Here is an 18977-nt window from a genome sequence, read left to right on the forward strand (position 1 = left end):
TAGGCATGGAAAGCCAGCTGGGTGTCCTTAAGCCAGCCAGCCCCTCCCAGCTCAACTCACCTCACAATATTGTTGTGTGGAAATAGGAGGAGGAGCATTAGGTATGTTCACTGCCTCAGGTTATTTATAAAAATAATAAAGCATATAAATAATATTTTATGCAAAATGTTTAATAATAAAATTAATCTTTAAGAGGTTACAATACTTTTGTGATATAAATCACAAAATAGGTAAATCGTATACGTTAATGTTCATTTCTATATTCAGAATTCTTGGGAATCTGAAACTAAAATAAACAGTCACCTTTATTATCTAAACTGAGTGCATATAAGTAAAAGTAGAGCTATTTGGAAAGGCTTCAAACTCCAAGTATCTAGCGCTGATTTAATCCAAATGTAAAGATTAGATTAAATATTAACCAGCCGCGTTCCATTTCTAAAGGGTTTTTTATTGTAAAGGATGAAAAGGTACTTAATTGGCTAAAAATTATTCCATCAATTTTAGTACATTTATTTTAAAAAATATTTTAGTATTTAGTAGTGCCATCAACAATGAAATCTTTGCAAAATGGTACCAAACTACTGAAAGTTTCTGAAAGTATTCAGTTCATATTGCTTATATTGAAAAACTTGTCTAATTTAATTTAATCATAATTTCTCTGATTTGCAAAAGTGTGACAAAAGAGACATTAGTATAGTAACCATAATCATTCATAAATGTTTTCAAGATCAGATTTTGTTTTATAATATGAACCAGGTTGTGCCCATGTTGAATTCGTTGTGCTTGGATTAAAAAATGATCTTCAGTTGTAGAATATGTTCTAATTTCATTTGTGATTATCACAATTTAAAAAGAGTAGGAAATTCTGAAAGCTTAATGGCTTTAATTAATAAAAACTTCATCTGCTGAGATAATCTGGGGAACAGAAGTAGTTGAATATAATAAATGGCATAGATCAGGGGTGTCAAACTCAATTTCATTGAGGGCTGTATCAGCATTGTGGTTGCCCTCAGGGGGCTGGGTGGGTGTGGCCAAGGTGGGTGCAGCCTACTGGGTGGGCGTGGTCAGCTCTACATCGTTCGTGTCAAGGATACCTGTGGAGGCATGGACAGGAATGGGATAGATCTGAGGGTCTCTGGCAGAAGGGGGTGGGACCAAGGCAAGTGCCAAGGTATGGTCCACTGGAGGAGCCTCAATGTTCCTCTCAGGCCATGCGGGGGGGGGCGCTTATGGAGCTAAGACTAAATGCATTTCAGCATAGATGGTCACCACAAAATTGTACATTGGCTCCTGGCCAGCCTGAACCAGGGCCAAGACAGAGAGGGCCGTTACCCTCACTGTTTCCAGGATGGCTTCGCGGGCCACATGAAACCACTTCGCAGGCCACATCCGGCCCCCGGGCCTTGTGTTTGACATGTCTGGCATAGATGATTAGTGAATGCCTTCAGCTACTCACTATACTATATTTGTAAAAATATCACATGGTCAGAATTGAAGCTAATTCGCATTGTGTTTTAAAAGAATATCCTTTAGTGCAGTGGTTCTCAACCTTTCTAATGCCGCGACCCCATAATACAGTTCCCCATGTTGTGATGACCCCCAACCACTTATACATCACCGGGTGCCAGGGGGGTGGCCAAAGAAAAGGGGGGAAAAATGGCAGACAGCCTTGTTTGGTGACCCCCGTGAAATGGTCGTTCGACCCCAAATGGGGTCCCGACCCACAGGTTGAGAACCACTCCTTTAGTGGTAGGGCTGTGCAGGATTCAGTGAAAAATGTGTGCGGTACCTATCTACAAGTCTTTAAGCCATTTCATTTCCTGGAATATCCTGCCAATGCTGAGGGCAGTTTCATGAGCTTTGGAAAAAAAAGCTGCGGTTTCAAGGAGTTGCAGATAGGTGCTACATAAGCACCCCTTATGTGCTCCAAGTTACCTTTTTGATTTTGCTTTGAATCCAAAGTGCCACCACTCCTTCTGAATAATAAATAATGAACAAATTGTATATATCAGTTTACCATTGCTCTTGCCTATTGGTTTTACGGTCTCAGTTGGTAACAAATGTTCTTGGTTGCCAAATGAGGCGCTTAGCAAAATTCCTAGCTCTTTCATTTGTTAGGGAATACTAGGTAACCCCTGATCCATTGGGTCATCCTTTCAGAGTTATTTACTTATACACCTCTTACTCTTGCTGTGCCTTCTTTGCACCATTGTACATCTACCTGCCTAGGACTTCCAACTTCCATTGACTTTCCTTGGTCAATGGAACCTGGTATTTATTTGGCTTTCTATGTTCTGGTGGCCAACACATAGGACAGCAGCTATGAGTTTACATGCTAATCTATCCTGTAGAGTTTTTGTCTGTTCTGTGTATTTATGCTAAGAGGATTGCTGACAGTATTTCCCCATGATGAAAGCAGGAGACTGAAAGTATGCCTCTTCATTAACAGCCCCCATCTTATGGAACTATCTCCATGAGATATCCATTTGATCCATATTTCATAAGTTGACTAAGAATGTTCTATTCCTTTTATCATTTGGTATGGATGGCAGACTTAGACTGTAGTTCTGTTTTTGATAAGAGTAATGTTACACTTTTTATTATCTTACTTATTGACAGTACATTACAGAGCATCTCAGGTTATGACTACATGTTCAGTGACTGTTCAAATTTATGGCAACACTGAACAAGGGGAGTTATGAATGGTCCTCAGAGTTCTACCCTTCGCAGCATCCCCACTATTTTCATGCAACAGACTTACATATCTACCATTTGTTGCCCTAACAAGTTATTCCTCGGTTAGCAAGTGGTCACTTAATGACTATTTAAAGTTTCAACAGACTTCAAAAAAGTTACTTATGATCTGTCCTTGAAGTTAAACTGCTGCACCACCACTCCCACAGTTATGCAATTGCTTTTCAGGTGCTTAATAGCAGGCTCACATTTATGACCAGTTGCATCATCCTGTGGTCACATGATCATGATCTGCAATGTGGGTTTTTTTCTGTTTTCTTCATATAATAACCAGATGATTCACTTAACAGCCAAGGTGACTTGCTTAACGGCCATTGTAAAATGATTGTAAAACCAAGTCAGGTCACATGGTGACCTGCTAATAACTGCAACAACTTGCATCCAAAATTCCAAGCTCTATTGTGATTGTAAGTCAAGGACTAGTGTAGGTACTGCCCCAATTCATTCTAGGCTAAATAGTCTCCTATTAGGAACATATGAAATGCTGAAGTAATAACTAGGGATAGTCTAAGGAAACAAGTGTGCAAGTATGTCATAAAAGAGGAACATGGCTCTGTCATTGGATATCTAAAACCCAAATCTTCTGCTTCAGTCCAGTTATGGTTTTATTACATTCCAAAACAATTAGTGCTGACAAATGTGCCAAATAATCAGTTTCTTTGTTTAAGTGGAAGAGAACCTATCTAGCAAGGTGAGATGGATTAAGGAAGTTTTCCAGTATACTTGTTTCAGCCAAAATCTTAAGATAGCAAAGTTTTAATTGTACTCAGGAGAAAATCAGTCTAATTCTACTTGTACTAGAGTATTAAGAGTTGAATATGGAACTCATAATAAGATTTTAAACTGTAAACCAGGAAAGTCCTTATAAATAAATAGCTGAGTGCCAATAATCTCTAACCCAAATGGTTGATTTTAAATTCTTTAAAAGCTTCAGGGACACAATTACTAACAAATTGACCTGCGGATTTAGCAATTCCAAGATATGCTTTGGGAGCTTTTAGTAGAAACATTCTTGTTTGAATAGATCAACAGGTAGAAGATTAAAACAGACCTAGATTTATAAAGAACTTTACCTGATTGATATTTTTATTTTTTTAATAAGCTTTTATTTCCAAAGTTAAAATATAAAATTAAAAAAGGAAAAACAAAGCAAAGATAAAAACAAAACAAAAAAGTATATCAAACAAAATATCAAACATTCACATAAAACATATAAAATGTCCGCCCTGGTTGAATACTCATAAATATATTACAGCAGTAATAATAATTTCCCCCTTGTCTGTTTGATGTATTTCTTTTCATTGTCCATCTGGTTGGAACCTTAAAGCATTTCCTAGAGCAGTGATGGCGAGCCTTTTAGAGACCGAGCGCCCAAACTGCAACCCAAAACTCACTTAAGTATCATGAAGTATCAGGGCCGCATCAGCACTGTGGTGCCCTCAGGGGGGTGGGGGTAGGCGTGGCCCAGGGGTGGGCGTGGCTATGGTGGTCACAGCAGACTGAGTGGGCATGTCCAGGGTTGGCGTGGCCATCTTGATGTTGCTCGTGGGGGATGCCTGTAGGGGCTGGGCAGGATTGGGGGAGATCCAGTGGGTCTCTGGTGGGTGGGGCTGTGGGCAGGAGACTCGTCCTGCGGGATGAGGCAGAGGTAGGGCAGGGATGCCATTGCTGCGGGGCAAGGTGAGGCAGGGGCGGTTGCTGCCTGACACCATTAGCCCCTGCACACAGAGACCAGCAAGTGCATGGGGGGTGTGCTCTACTGCCTCTACTCGAGCTTGCTAGCCAGCTGCTTTGCCTCCTTTGTGCTGGGTGGGGCTGCTGCTCCAGGCGCCAATGGTAGCCTAACGGACCTGCACAAGCTGGCGTCGGCGGCAGGCGTGCCCACAGAGAGGGCTCTGAGTGCTGCCTCTGGCACGAGTGTAATAGGTTCGCCATCACTATCCTAGAGAATACCAATACTTTTCGTTTAGTTTATTTTGATTTTAGTCATGATGTACTTATTAATGAGTTTAGGCAAGTTCCTGAATACACTGTCAGAATTAATGCCAATAGGCAAAGATTTATTTACCAATATGTTAATTAAAATCAACATTATGTGAACAATTCTAACATTGCTATCTTAACTAAGTTAAAAAAGCCCTCAGGAAGAGAAACTAACTATTTTAGCCTCTTCTGGAATGTCAGTACATTAGGACAAGTCTGATTTTCAGTGGAAGACTACACTATGGTTTGGGGACTTAATGGAGAAGCACCTTCTTCTTGTTTCTTCGATTTTACAGTACTTGAAAATTACTAACAAATTTTCCTGAGGCATTGCATCAGGGATGCATCAATTTTGATTCAGGGAGGTAGCTCTGAAAAGATATCAGCCATAAACATCTTTATAGAATTAAACCAGCAGTTTAAATTGAACCTGAGAAAGTGGTAGTTATTAATAGGTTTGTCTGTACCTTGCAGTATATCAATTTATCTATAAGAGATTCTTTAACACTGATTGTATTCTGGCAAAATGCTTCCTGCAATATGAAAAGCATGAGATTTTATGGAAGAGGTAATAGTAGTAGTAGTAGTAAAGTTGGAAGGGACCTTGGAGGTCATCAAGTCCAACCCCCTGTTCAGGCAGGAAACCCTATACCATTTCAGACAAATGGCTGTCCAGTCTCTTCTTAAAAACATCCAGTGTTGGAGCATTCACCACTTCTGGAGGCAGGTTGTTCCATTAGTTAATTGTTCTAACTGTCAGGAAGTTTCTCCTTAGTTCTAGGTTGCTTCTCTCAATTAGTTTCCATCCGTTGCTTCTTTTCTAGAGTCTCAACATCTTTTTTACATCGTGGTGACCAAAACTGGATGCAGTATTCCAAGTGTGGCCTTTCCAACGCATTGTAAAGTGGTATTAATACTTCACGTGATCTTGATTCTATCCCTCTGTTAATGCAGCCCAGCACTGTGTTGGCCTTTTTGGCAGCTGCAGCACACTGCTGGCTCATATTTAAGTGACTGTCCACTAGGACTCCGAGGTTCCTCTCACAGTTACTACTATTGGGCCAGGTATCCCCTATACTATACTATACCTGTACATTTGGTTTTTCTTGCCTAAATGTAGAATCTTACTTTTTTCACCATTGAATTTCATTTTGTTAGATAGTGCCCAGTGTTCAAATCTATCCAGATCCTTCTGTATCTTAAGCCTGTCTTCTGGAGTGTTGGCTATTCCTGCCAGCTTGGTATCGTCTGCAAATTTGATGAGTTCTCCATCTATCCCCTCGTCCAAATCCTTGATGAAGATGTTGAAGAGCACTGGGCCCAGAACAGAGCCCTGGGGCACCCCACTACACACTTCCCTCCATGTAGATGGGGTTCCATTGAGGACCACATGCTGAGTACAGCCGGTCAGCCAGCTACGGATCCATCTGGTGACTCTAGTTTGACTGCGTTCTATTGCTTGTGCTTCCATAATGTTGAATTCCATTATTGCATGATCACTTCCTCCCAAGGTTCCTGTGGCTTCAACACCTTCTATCATTTCATCTCTGTTAGTGAGAATTAGATCCAAAATGGCTAATCCCGTAATTCCCTTCTCTACTTTTTGGGAGACAAAATTGTCTGCTAGGTTTGCAAGGAATCTGTTTGATCTTCCACTTGGTGCAGAGTTTGTCTCCCAGTTGATGTCAGGGTAGTTAAAGTTCCCCATTACTACTGTGATGTGCTTCCTACATACCTTAGTTAGCTGATTAGCAAAAAAATTCATCTATTTCCTCTGTTTGGTTGGGTGGTCTGTAGTATACACCTATGGCAATGTCATTTTTCCCCTTTTATATTGACCCAAATGCATTCAAGAGAGTTTTCATCATTAATAATAATAATAAAGTTGGAAGGGACCTTGGAGATCATCTAGTCCAACCCCCTGCTCAGGCAGGAAACCCTATACCATTTCAGACAAATGGCTGTCCAGTCTCTTCTTAAAAACCTCCAGTGTTGGAGCATTCACCACTTCTGGAGGCAGGTTGTTCCACTGGGTAATTGTTCTAACTGTCAGGAAGTTTCTCCTTAGTTCTAGGTTGCTTCTCTCCTTGATTAGTTTCCATCCGTTGTTTCTTGTCCTGCCTTCAGGCGCCTTGGAAAATAGCTTGACTCCCTCTTCTTTGTGGCAGCCCCTGAGATATTGGAATAGTGCTATCATGTCCCCCCTCGTCCTTCTCTTCATTAAACTAAACATACCCAATTCCATCAACCTTTCCTTATATGTTTTAATCTCCAGTCCCCTAATCATCTTTGTTGCTCTTCTCTGTACTCTTTCTAGAGTCTCAACATCTTTTTTACATCGTGGTGACCAAAACTGGATGCAGTATTCCAAGTGTGGCCTTACCAACGCATTGTAAATTGGTATCAATACTTCATGTGATCTTGATTCTATCCCTCTGTTAATTCAGCCTAGCGCTGTATTGGCCTTTTTGGCAGCTGCAGCACACTGCTGGCTCATATTTAAGTGATTGTCCACTAGGACTCCGAGGTCCCTCTCATAGTTACTACTATTGAGCAAGGTATCCCCTATACTATACTATACCTGTACATTTGGTTTTTCTTGCCTAAATGTAGAACCTTACTTTTTGCATCACTGAATTTCATTTTGTTAGATAGAGCCCATTGTTCAAATCTATCCAGATCCTTCTGTATCTTAAGCCTGTCTTCTGGAGTGTTGCCTATTCCTGCCAGCTTGGTGTCATATGCAGATTTGATGAGTTCCCCATCTATCCCCTTGTCCAATGAAGGTGTTGAAGAGCACTGGGCCCAGAATAGAGCCCTGGGGCACCCCACTACACATTTCCCTCCATGTAGATGTGGTTCCGTTGAGGACCACTTGCTGAGTACGGCTGGTCAGACAGCTACAGATCCATCAGGTGGTGATGCTATCTACTCCCCATTTTTCTATCTTGTCAAGTAGTAAGTTGTGATCTACTTTATCAAATGCCTTACTGAAGTCCAAGTAAATTATGTTCACAGCATTCCTCTGATCCACTAATTTTGTCACTTGGTCAAAGAATGCAGTAAGATTTGTCTGGCAGGATCTATTTTTGACAAACCCATGTTGGCTTTTAGTAATGACTTTGGTTGCCTCTAGGTCAGACATGTCAAACACAAGGCCCGGTGGCCGGATGCAGCCCGCGAAGTGGTTTCATGTGGCCCGCGAAGCCATCCTGGAAACAGTGAGGGAACTGCCCCCTCCATCTTGGCCCTGGCCCAGGCCAACCAGGAGCCAATGTACAATTTTGTGGTGGCCATTTATGCTGAAAAGTATTCAGTCTTAGCTTCACAAGGCTGTCTGGAAACAGCGAGGAACCAGCCCCTGCTGTGTCGGCCCCGCCCCCTGGGTGCATGCTGGGGAGGTGTCACCCTTTGTGAGGAATGAAGAAATGCACCATCGCCTGGAAGTGGCCAGCAAATGGCCCTCGCCTACTTCACATATCCGGCTTGATTGGCTCCAGCAGAGAGGTTTCAGCAGGCAGTGAGGCTCCTCCAGTGGACCATGCCTTGGCACTTGCCCTGGTCCCACCCCCTTCTGTCTCACCCTTAGATCTGTTCCACTCCTGCCCAGGCCCCCACAGGCACCCTTGACGCAAACAATGTAAAGCTGGCCACACCCACTCTGTCCACACCCACCCAGTAGGCCACATCCACCTGGCCCCCCAAAGGCAACCACAATGCTGATGCGGCCCTCAATGAAATTGAGTTTGACACCCCTGCTGTAGGTGTTCGCTGATCGTTGTTTGATTATCTTTTCCAGGATCTTCCCAGGTATTGAGGTCAGGCTGATAGGTTTCCTGGGTCTATTTTTTTTCCTTTTTTGAAGATGGGAACTACATCGGCTCTTTTCCAGTCCTCTGGTAGTTCCCCTGTGCTCCAGGATCTTTGAAAAATATAGTTCAGTGATTCTGAGATCACATCTGCCAGTTCCTTGAGAACCTGGGGTGTAATCCATCTGGTCCTGGTGATAATAGTTTAGATAGTTTAGGTAATAGTTTAGAGCATTGTAATTATACAGTTTGACTCCTTGTGATGAATGGACTGATGTGCCTAATTGGAACAATAGATCCTTACTCTTTTCAGCAGACCTATTAATTTCAAACATATATTAAATCATTTTTATTCTTTCCAACACAATTGAATGTTGGAAGAAAATGATGTAAGGCTCAGAACTCAGTCAACAGGATAACTTTCCAAAAGTGAAAAAGAATAGTGTCAAATTTGATATTATAAGAGAAATTGATAAAAGAAAGCTTACATTCAAAAATGGCCAAGATTCAGGTAAGGTCTGCGAAGAAAAAAAATTCCAGGAAGTACATTTGGACTGTAATTTGGTTGTTGCTGACTCTTCCATTCTCACTCACTCCCTTCTTCCACCTGGTCATTTGATGCAGATTAGAGCATACTCAGGCAGCCTTGTGCTTCCATTGTACATACACCCCCAAAGAGAAAAGATACAGGAGGGGAGAGCAGAAACATGATTACACATAAACAATATATATGTACTGACCCTGATTAATATTTGAGGAGGAAATGCATATGCACATGTAAAGACAGTGTGTGACTTTATTATGCAAAAGAAGTGGAGCCATTGTTGGTAAGTGATTAGGAAGAATTCTAGAACCTATGATTTGCATGTTTCCCCAATCTTTATATAGCAAATTACATGGAAGAACCTGATCTGTATTTTAATAACACATTTTAATTTTAACTGAAAGGTTTTCTAGTTAAAAGGGAAAAAAAAACCTCAATTATGGACAAGCATGAAAACATATATTAATATTTTAGGTTCATATCTAAAACGAACATTGCTAAATTATAACAAGCCATTGTTAGCCATAACTTAAAAGAGCAAGGGAAAAGTATACATAAGAAATAACAGTGTTGTATTCTGCCATTGTACATTTATCTGTGAACAGATGCTGAATGATGTGCTGTTGGACTGATTATAATGGGACTGCCTTAAAAAGTATGACTTTGATTGTGCCAGTTGCACTACACTTAAGGATTTTTCAAATTGCAAATCTTAGTTATTATATGCATAGCAATGCTTTTAACATTATTTCCTGGGCTGCAAGAATATAACTTAATCAGTACCTTGCAGCACTTGTTCATTTTTCAGGCAGTTGTCTTTTGTGACTATGACTAATGCATTTGCAATCTTTCTTTTCCATAAAATGGAATACTGACAGCTCATTAAGGTAAAACATAGGTCTGAGTTCACTTGGCCTTTTTCAATATTAAAGAGGTGGGTAAGAGGAATGAAGTTGGGTATAGTCTCTAATCTGAAATCTAAATGTCTGACTTTATACTTATAGCATGGTTAAGTTTCCTTATAAGAACAGTGAATAAATTTTAATGGGTTTTTGATAATTTGAAGATAGCATTACAATCCAATATCCACTTGACTGGGAACAAGCCCTATTAAGCATATTACTTAGCTGAGTACATAAGATTATACATTAAAGTCATAACAAAGTTAAAGCTAAAGGCTCATTAAATTTCATGAGGATGAGGCACATAGTACAACCTTTAATTATCATTAATTTTAATGGAAATATTTTAGAAAATCTAACTTTCTGAGATGTCCCTAGCATTTTAAGATTGTACTTTTTTCAGAGAACAGATTTTCTTTTATCACACACACTTTTCCAACAGAACCATTGGTTTATGAGAAGTACATGGAGTTTGTTGGTATATGTGTACTGTAATACTAGTCTAACTATCATTGTAGAGAAATTCAGCAACGAATTAACCTATCTCTCCATCCCTAAAACTATCCACATACAAAACTATCTGTATAGAGACAAAATCAAGTATTGTACTATTAAAATCCTCTGATATTTGTTTTGAAAAGAAGTAATTTGGACCAAACAGATTTATTTTATTAATCGTTATCGTTATATCCTGAATGTGAATTAACACAGTTGAAAATATATAAAAATATATATAATGTTGGATCCAGTCTTCATCAGAAGCAAATGGAAGCTAATTAAAGATTACATTATATCCTAAGCTAGTTTATCTAGGATTTGAGAACTTCAGGAAATGACCTTCTTGTGATCTCACTTGTACATTAAATAGGAAATAGTCTATTAAATTTTTTGATATACAGGATCAGAAGTTGAGAGCATTGTGGCTGTGCTATTGCACTCAGTTGCCTTAATAATGGTCTTGGGTGGCATGACAGCTCAGCAGTTAAGACATCGGGCTTGTCAGCTGGAAAGCCAGCCCGGGTTTGAGACCTGAGTGTCATGCGATGGTATGAGCTATTATATGTCCCAGCTTCTGCCAAACTAGCAATTTGAAAGCATGCAAATGTGAATAAATAGATATGTTTCGATAGGGAGGTTTCTGCGTTCCATATTTTCATGCTGGCCACATGACGACGGAAGCGTTTTGTCAGACAATGCAGGCTTCCTTGGCTGAGAATCAGTGCTGAGCACCCCCTTTCTTGAGTTGGTTACGACTGGACAGGTGAAACCTTTAAACCTTTAATAGATATGATATGTGAAATATGGTAAGAAATTCTTGAAGTTGATGATTTTGTTGTGGTTGATAATTCGGATAGACTTACAATGTATGTTTATATATTACATATCAGAGTTTAATCACTGAAGTTCATTATATTTCCCAGACTTTCATCCTTTACAAAATGACTAGTTTGTGTAAAAAAAAAAGCTACAATAAACAGCCATAGCCAGGAATGATGTTAAGCTTGATGCAGAATTCTTATAATCAGATTGAAATCATATTTAGTAACCAAGAAGAAAACTTACAATAATAAAGTGCAGTCCCAATAAATTATATTTTAATATCTTATTTGTATTGTCTAAGAATGTTTCAAGAACATGAAAACATAAAACTCTTTTCTTTCCACAGGGCGTGATAATGCATGTGAGAAAACATCATACATGTTCCTGAGAAAAGAGCTTCCTGTGCGACTTGCTAATACTATGAGAGAAGTAAATTTGTTGCCTGACAATTTGTTGAATAGGCCTTCTGTTAAGCTAGTACAAAGTTGGTAAGCACTCATTAAAATAAGGGCAAATGAAACTTAGTTCTAACATACTGTATTTTCTTATAATTAATTCAGTAGCTGTGTTTCTGCTCCATTCTCTACTTGCCTTGTGCATTTTTACTTCTTTCCTTTTAGAAAAGCTCAATTCCCTTTTTTTCTGGCCTTACTGGTAGAAACTATTCCCTGTTTTTTTACTGCTCCCCTAATTTTCTAAGCGCTTTTTTAGTCTGCTACAACAATTTAAAATAATTTTTGTGTATATGTATAAACATGGATACATGGGTGTATTAATTATGCAATTTTATAGTATAAGACTAAGATTATCATTTGCCACTGAAGATAATTTACGTTATGTTAAGTTGACCTTTCTTTAAAAAAATATTTACCTATATAGGTAGTCCTTGCTTAACGACTGGTAACTTAACAATTGTCCAGCTTAATAGCCTTGGAAAGAGTACTTTAAGGCCTGTAAAGCACTTCCAACCATCACAAAGCATGCGTGCGCACACATACCACATGCCATGTGATTGTGACCTGGATGCTTGGCAATCTGTTGCACTTACAGTCATTACCAACACCTCATAGTCATGTGATAACACTCATGTTATAGCTCTCTCTGTTACAGAAGCCGATACAAATAATATTGAAAATGTTGATCTTTCATATTACAAAATTATGATAGCTATGGTTGTTATTAACTTCTGTGTAAAAAAAAAAATCACCCCAATCTGGATACTTGTGTTATGCCTTGTTTGCATTGAAAAATTGTTCTATCCATCAGAACCATTTCTCCTATTCCATGTTGACTACTTTTCTCAGGAAAGGTTGTCCATCCTTAGAGTGTACATTTGCGTCTTTACTAACTTCTGGGGGAACTGATTTTTTTTATTTCTTTTCCAAAAATAATATTTTTTTTAAATATATTTTATTGGTTTTATAGTTTTAACAAAAAGTGTTTAAGACACACCGTGGTGTTTGGGTAAACAAAGATTCCAACATAAAATCACATAATAACAGCTCAACTTAATACATTCACTATCTATTTCCCTCAAGTAACATAGTAAATTTAATATATTTCATTTCTATCCTAAATTTCTATTACTACTAAACCTGTTTATTAAAACTTTAAATCAGTTTCAATTACCATAATCAGATAGTGTTTTACATCAACATATTATCACTTCAAATACCTCTTGCAAATATATTCAAGTTCTTAATCCCTCTCATCCCTTTTTTATCACCAATCTTCTTTATTTCTTCTTCCAATAATAACTAGTTTAATTAAAAAAAACAATATCATATCAAATCGTATTATTATACACAAACATCTCTTAAGTAATTAAACATTACACATGTATATAGTTATAGTTTTCTTACTTCTAAATCTAAATCATTATCCTTAACCTTTCAGCCAATAAGTCCATTTTTGTTACTTATAGTAATCTTTAACTTAATTCATTTCCATTCATTAAAGAAACCAAATTCCATCCAATTAATTATCATACCATATCAAGATGTATTATTATACACAAAAATCTCCTAATTAATTAAGCATTTCAAAATTCCAGTCTAAATCAATCTATTATTCCAAGGAATGCATTCTTAGTCTCTATAAAGCCAAGTTTCTTTTTTCATTCCACAATCCAAAAATAATAATATTAACTCATAGAATCATGGGGCTGGGAGGGATCTTGAATGTTTTCTAGTCCAACCAGGAGACGTTCCACTGAATGATTGTTCTCGCTGTCAGGAAATTTCTCGTTAGTTACAGATTGGATCTGTCTTTAATGAGCTTCCATCTATTGCTTCTTGTCCTGTCCTCCGGTGTTTTGGAGAATAAGTCAACCTCCTCTTCTCCAGCAGGATGACTGTAGAGTCCAAATGGATGGGTTCTATGACGGCCTTCCTGCCTGGCAGACTGGGTAAAAACTTCGGCCACACCCCTTCCTTTGGGCGTGACCCCAGTTTTGACTCAGTCTCGAAGCCTGGTAGAAGTGCGAGAAGCAGCTCTCAGAACAAAACTAACTTAACTTAAAAAAAAAAAAAAAAAAAAAAAGGGAATCCCCTCTTCCTCCAGTTGAACGAAAATTTGTCTGGCAGCGGATAGGACTCGAGAGAGGCAGCCGGGATCGGCGGATTCGTGAGTGGGGCGTCAGGGACTAACGGGAGGCTTGGAGCCGGACCGGATCGCTCGCCCGCCGATAACCGGCCCACCGAGCAGCTGTTGGGGCGGGGGTTTTCACTACCGGATTGCTCGCCGCTCTCCGGGGCCGCCAAACAGCTGAGCGGTTCGGGCGATAGAACTAGGCGCCGCTCAGCGCCAAACAGCTGAGCCGCGCGGAAAGCGTGATTGGGGCCGATAGAACGAGGCGCCGCTCAGCGCGAAACAGCTGAGCCGCGCGGAAAGCGGCTAAACCGCGGCGCCGCTCGGCATAGACCAGCGGAGCGGCGCGAGAGGCAGAACCAGCGCTAGAAGTGCCTTCTCCTTAGAGGAGAGGCGCGGTCCCTCAGAGTCAAAGATCCGCCATTGTTTGAACCTCGTGGATTCCCGGGCTAACATTAGGAGGCGTGGTTTCTTCCACATTCGCCATTTTGAGCGAACGGACCTTCCCGCCGTTTTCCCTTGGGGGCGGGGCCATCCGGACTCCATTCCCTTGCAGACAAAGGGGCAGCCCTTAAGCTAAAATCCGGGATTATCGCAAGAAGCTGAGACAGGAGGAAGGAAGAGGGAAAAGGAAGAGAACCTTTCTGATCGTGGTCGGCTGCCACAGCCACAGACAGGGGGAGAGAGAGGTATAAACTGCACTTTCTCTGGACTAAGTGAGGAGGTGAGGAGGAGTATTTTTCTCTGACTGTTCCTATAGTGACCTTTAGTCACTGCCTTGCAGGATCTTCTGTCCAAAGACTCCTGTCTGTCCGGCCATTGTTTGTATAGGCAGAGGAGGGCTCAGCCCCAAACATCTGCATCTGATCTGCGTATCCTGTCCCCCACTCCAGGCACTACCTACTCGGGGTGTCTGGCACAATGGCAGACAATGTCTCGTATTCAGTCACACAGGTCCCTCAATTGTCCCCCCCACAGCAGCAACAAAAACGCAGATCTTCTGAATCTGAGGTGGGGGGGAAGAAGAAAGCTAAAACAAAACACCTTTCTCAGAAGGGACAGTCTAAAACGGCTGAGCGAGAGGCTTTGAGGAGACATTTGGCTTTAGAAAGACAGATTAGCAGGGCACAGAGAACCAATGCCAATGGGACAAATTCGGTTTCCCCTGTCCCAGCGGTGACACCCAGCACAGACCCTACTGCCGAGGAAGTGCTTAAGACTTGGTCTCCTCCTGGGGAAACTGAACAGTTAGACTCCTCCAACCCCTCCTCACCAGCTTCTTCACCCGACCGCACCCCAGCGCCTCACTCTAACGACAAAGCGCAGGAGGGCATTTGGTCGGCACAATTCCATGCATTCATGCAGGATGCATTCTCCCAGTTCATGGCTTCTAAGGGACAAGTGGCCTTTCACACACCCCGTAAGGGTCGGGCTAGGCCACCCCCTACCAGCACCTCTGAAACTTCCTCTCAACTGGGAGAGGGTGACTCAGTGGACCTCGACATGTCAGACATGCCCCTCTCGGAGGACGAGGAGACGGCACCTGAGCAGGCAACGAGCTCTGGACTCTTTAACCCAGCGCTCCTAAAATCACTCCTGGTAAAGGCTGTTTCCACAGTCAACCTAACATCAGTACAGGATGAGAAGCCCTCAACAAGCAAGGAGGCCAATCCTCTGTTTGCCAAAAAGGTTCCACAAGATAAGTACATCCCATGTGCGGAGGTCTTCATGACCACGCTGGAGGAACAATGGTCCTCACTTGCAAGCCCACCGGCACCAAACAGCGCGGAAAGAAAGCTTTTCAACCTATCTCCCTCCTTCTCTAACATGTTAGAGGTTCCCACTGTCGATAACCCATTAATCTCATTATTTTCTACCTCCGCGATTCCAGGAGACATGGCGGAGGTCTTGAGGCCTGAGGAGAAGAAATTTGAACACTCACTCCGGCGTTCCCATATGGCTGCAGCCTGGGCGGCCAGAGCAGCCACTTCCTCATCTTTCTTCGCGAGGGCCAGCATCATGTGGCTGAGGGAACTGCAAGGCACGGTGCCTCCAGACCAGGTCAGAATACACCAAACATTGGCCAAGCTCCTCGCGGCCTCGCAATTTGTCTCAGACGCTTCACTGTACGCAACAAAGTATGCGGCTAGATCCATTGCGGCCACAGTGGCCTCACGTAGGCTACTATGGCTCAAAAATTGGAAGACAGACCTGAGGTCCAAATGGCGTCTTTCGACGTCCAAATACAGTGGAGTAGACCTATTTGGTTCCATTCTGGACCCACATGTCAGCGAAGGCAGAGACAAGAAAAAAATCCTAGTACACCCATCAAAGAAGTTAGACAGGAGAGGCAGTCAGGACTTCCGGAGACAGGGTTCCCGCCCAGGAAGCCCCTGGGAATGGAGGCAGCCCTTTCGATCAGGGCAATCCTGGGACTGGCCCAGAGGCTCACGATCCTTCTACCCCAGACAGGATCGAACCCAGGATCGCCAGAGCCCGGGAGCCAGGGGCCAGTTCCAGTCCAGACGCCCATATAGGGGAGCGGGAGGCAGATCCTTTAAACGCACCAAGTGACGCCAAACAGGATACTCCCATTGGGGGTCGGTTAGGAAATTTCATCAGGGTCTGGGAGCAGACCACGACCGACTCCTGGGTCCTGGAAACGATCAGACATGGCCTGACCTTAGACTTCTGCTCTCCCCCACCAAACCGGTTCATCAGATGTCCCATCTCCAGAAGAGCACACAAGACGAGGCTGATAACTTCGGCTATAGTCCACCTCCTGTCAATTCAGGCCATAGAGAAGGTACCAAAGGAGGAGGAGGGAAGAGGATTTTACTCTATCCTCTTCGTCATCCCAAAGACATCAGGAGGGTGGAGAGCAATCTTGGACCTGAAGGGCCTGAACTATTTCATAAAGTACAGGAGGTTCAAGATGCACTCCTTAAAGTCCATACTAGCCAGCGTCAGGGAAGACGATCTACTATCCTCAATAGATCTCACAGAGGCGTACCTACACATCCCCATCCACCCCAGCTACCGGAAATTCCTCAGATTTACCTACGCGGGGCGACATTACCAATACAGGGCATTACCCTTCGGACTGTCGTCAGCACCAAGGGTATTCACAAAGATCTTGGCTATACTAGCGGCCCATCTCAGGTTGATTCCGGTTCGCGTCCAGTTTTATCTGGACGACATCTTGATTCAGTCCAGATCTCGGGAACAAGCAAGGACAGATCTCAAGACCACAATCCGAACCCTACAGGGGCACGGATTTTCGGTCAATCTAAACAAGAGCCACCTCATTCCCTCAAGGAGACTGCAACACCTGGGCGCGGTGATAGACACGTCACAGTGCAGGGTATTCCCTTCCCAGGAGCGACTGATCAGCATATCCAAGCTAATCCACCAAATTCAAAAGATCAGGAGAGTGCCCTTGCTACAACTCTCGAAGCTCCTGGGAAAGATGATATCTTGCATGGGCATCATCCCATGGGCAAGGCTCCACTCGAGGGAGTTGCAGTGGTTCCTCCTACCCTACCAGAGGAGGAACCTCAGCACCTCCAACAGGAGTGTGCTGGTACCAGCACAGGTGATGAAATCACTAAAATGGTGGCTATCCCCCATGACACTCAAGGGGAGCATATTCAGGGAACCGAACAGGGTCACGCTCACGACAGATGCGAGCCTGTTCGGATGGGGAGCCCATCTGGGGACCCAGATAGCACAGGGCCAGTGGGGTCAAAAGGACCTGTCACACAGCATCAACTGGCTAGAGCTCCGGGCCATACACCTGGCCCTCCGTCATTTCTCACACCTAGTAACGAGGAGACACGTCCTCGTGCTTACAGACAATGTAGCAGCCAAGGCACATGTAAACAAGGAGGGAGGAACGAGATCAGTGGAACTAATGAAAGAAGCATTGGTTCTGGCTCGGTGGGCAGAAGCCAATGTGAGTTCCATCAGAGCGGAACACATCTCAGGGGAAACAAACACCCAGGCGGACTCCCTGAGCAGAGCCAAGGTGGACCAGTCGGAATGGCGTCTGGACCCGGCTCTCTTCGAGGAGATCTCCCGGAGGTTCGGACAACCGCACCTAGATCTATTTGCCAACCACAAGAATACACAACTCCCCAGGTTCTTCTCCAGATTCCCGTCCCCGGGATCGGAGGGAACGGATGCTCTCAGGTGCCGGTGGCCGGCGCAACTCCTGTACGCCTTCCCACCGCTGCCACTAATACCGGCAACCATACGCAAGATGATCCTGGAGGGCGCAGAAATGGTCTGCATTGCCCCTCACTGGCCACGGCGCCCGTGGTTTGCCGACCTCGTGGACCTTTCGATATCACCTCCGTGGAGGATTCCCCCGGACAGGGTAAAACTCAGTCAGGGCAAGCTTGTACACCCAGATCCCCAGTGGCTACAACTAGCCGCTTGGCATTTGAGCGGCAAAGCTTAACTAAACAATCTTATTCTGCAGGGGTGATATCGATCATACAGGCATCACGAAGGGCGTCCACCAATAGGATTTACGACGCTACATGGAAGGGATTCTGCAGGTGGTGCGCTTCGCTTCACCTAGACCCGACCGCAGTATCTATCCCCAATATCCTAGACTACCTATTGGAGGGTCTTAATAGGGGCCTGTCAGTCAATACCATCCGCAGACAGATATCGGCCCTCTCAACCGTACTCTCCTGCGACAACTTAACTTCCCTAGCACAACATCCAGCGATTAATGCCTTCTTAAAAGGGGCGTCTAACACAAAGCCCCCAGTCATACACAGGTACCCGTCCTGGAACCTGCCTAGGGTCCTTCTAGCCTTGACATCTGCACCCTTCGAACCTCTTGAAACATGCTCACTCCATCACCTATCACTGAAGGTAGCTTTCCTTGTGGCAATTACTTCGGCAAGGAGAATTTCAGAACTAGCAGCTCTGTCAGTAAGGAAGGATCTGTGTACCTTTTTCAAAGACAGGGTCGTTCTTAGACCAGACCCGACCTTCATCCCGAAGGTAAATAGCACCTTTCACAGATCTCAGGAACTTACGCTTCCTGATTTCTGTCCAAGA

The 18977-nt window shown here is 43.0% G+C and overlaps 1 protein-coding gene across 4 annotated transcripts in view; it reads left to right on the forward strand.

The window, feature by feature from the left end:
- Nucleotides 1-18977, forward strand: part of PDK3 (pyruvate dehydrogenase kinase 3) — a 55576-nt gene that overhangs the window by 2142 nt on the left and 34457 nt on the right. For all 4 annotated transcript variants that reach the window (XM_039363079.1, XM_039363093.1, XM_039363088.1 and 1 more), the window contains exon 2: nt 11659-11800. In XM_039363079.1, coding sequence (XP_039219013.1) covers nt 11659-11800 — 142 coding nt within the window. The remainder of the gene's footprint in view (nt 1-11658; nt 11801-18977) is intronic.

Source organism: Crotalus tigris, unplaced genomic scaffold (assembly GCF_016545835.1).
Source record: "Crotalus tigris isolate CLP2741 ecotype Arizona unplaced genomic scaffold, ASM1654583v1 scf7180000017589.2436309, whole genome shotgun sequence".
Taxonomy (NCBI): Eukaryota; Metazoa; Chordata; class Lepidosauria; order Squamata; family Viperidae; genus Crotalus; species Crotalus tigris.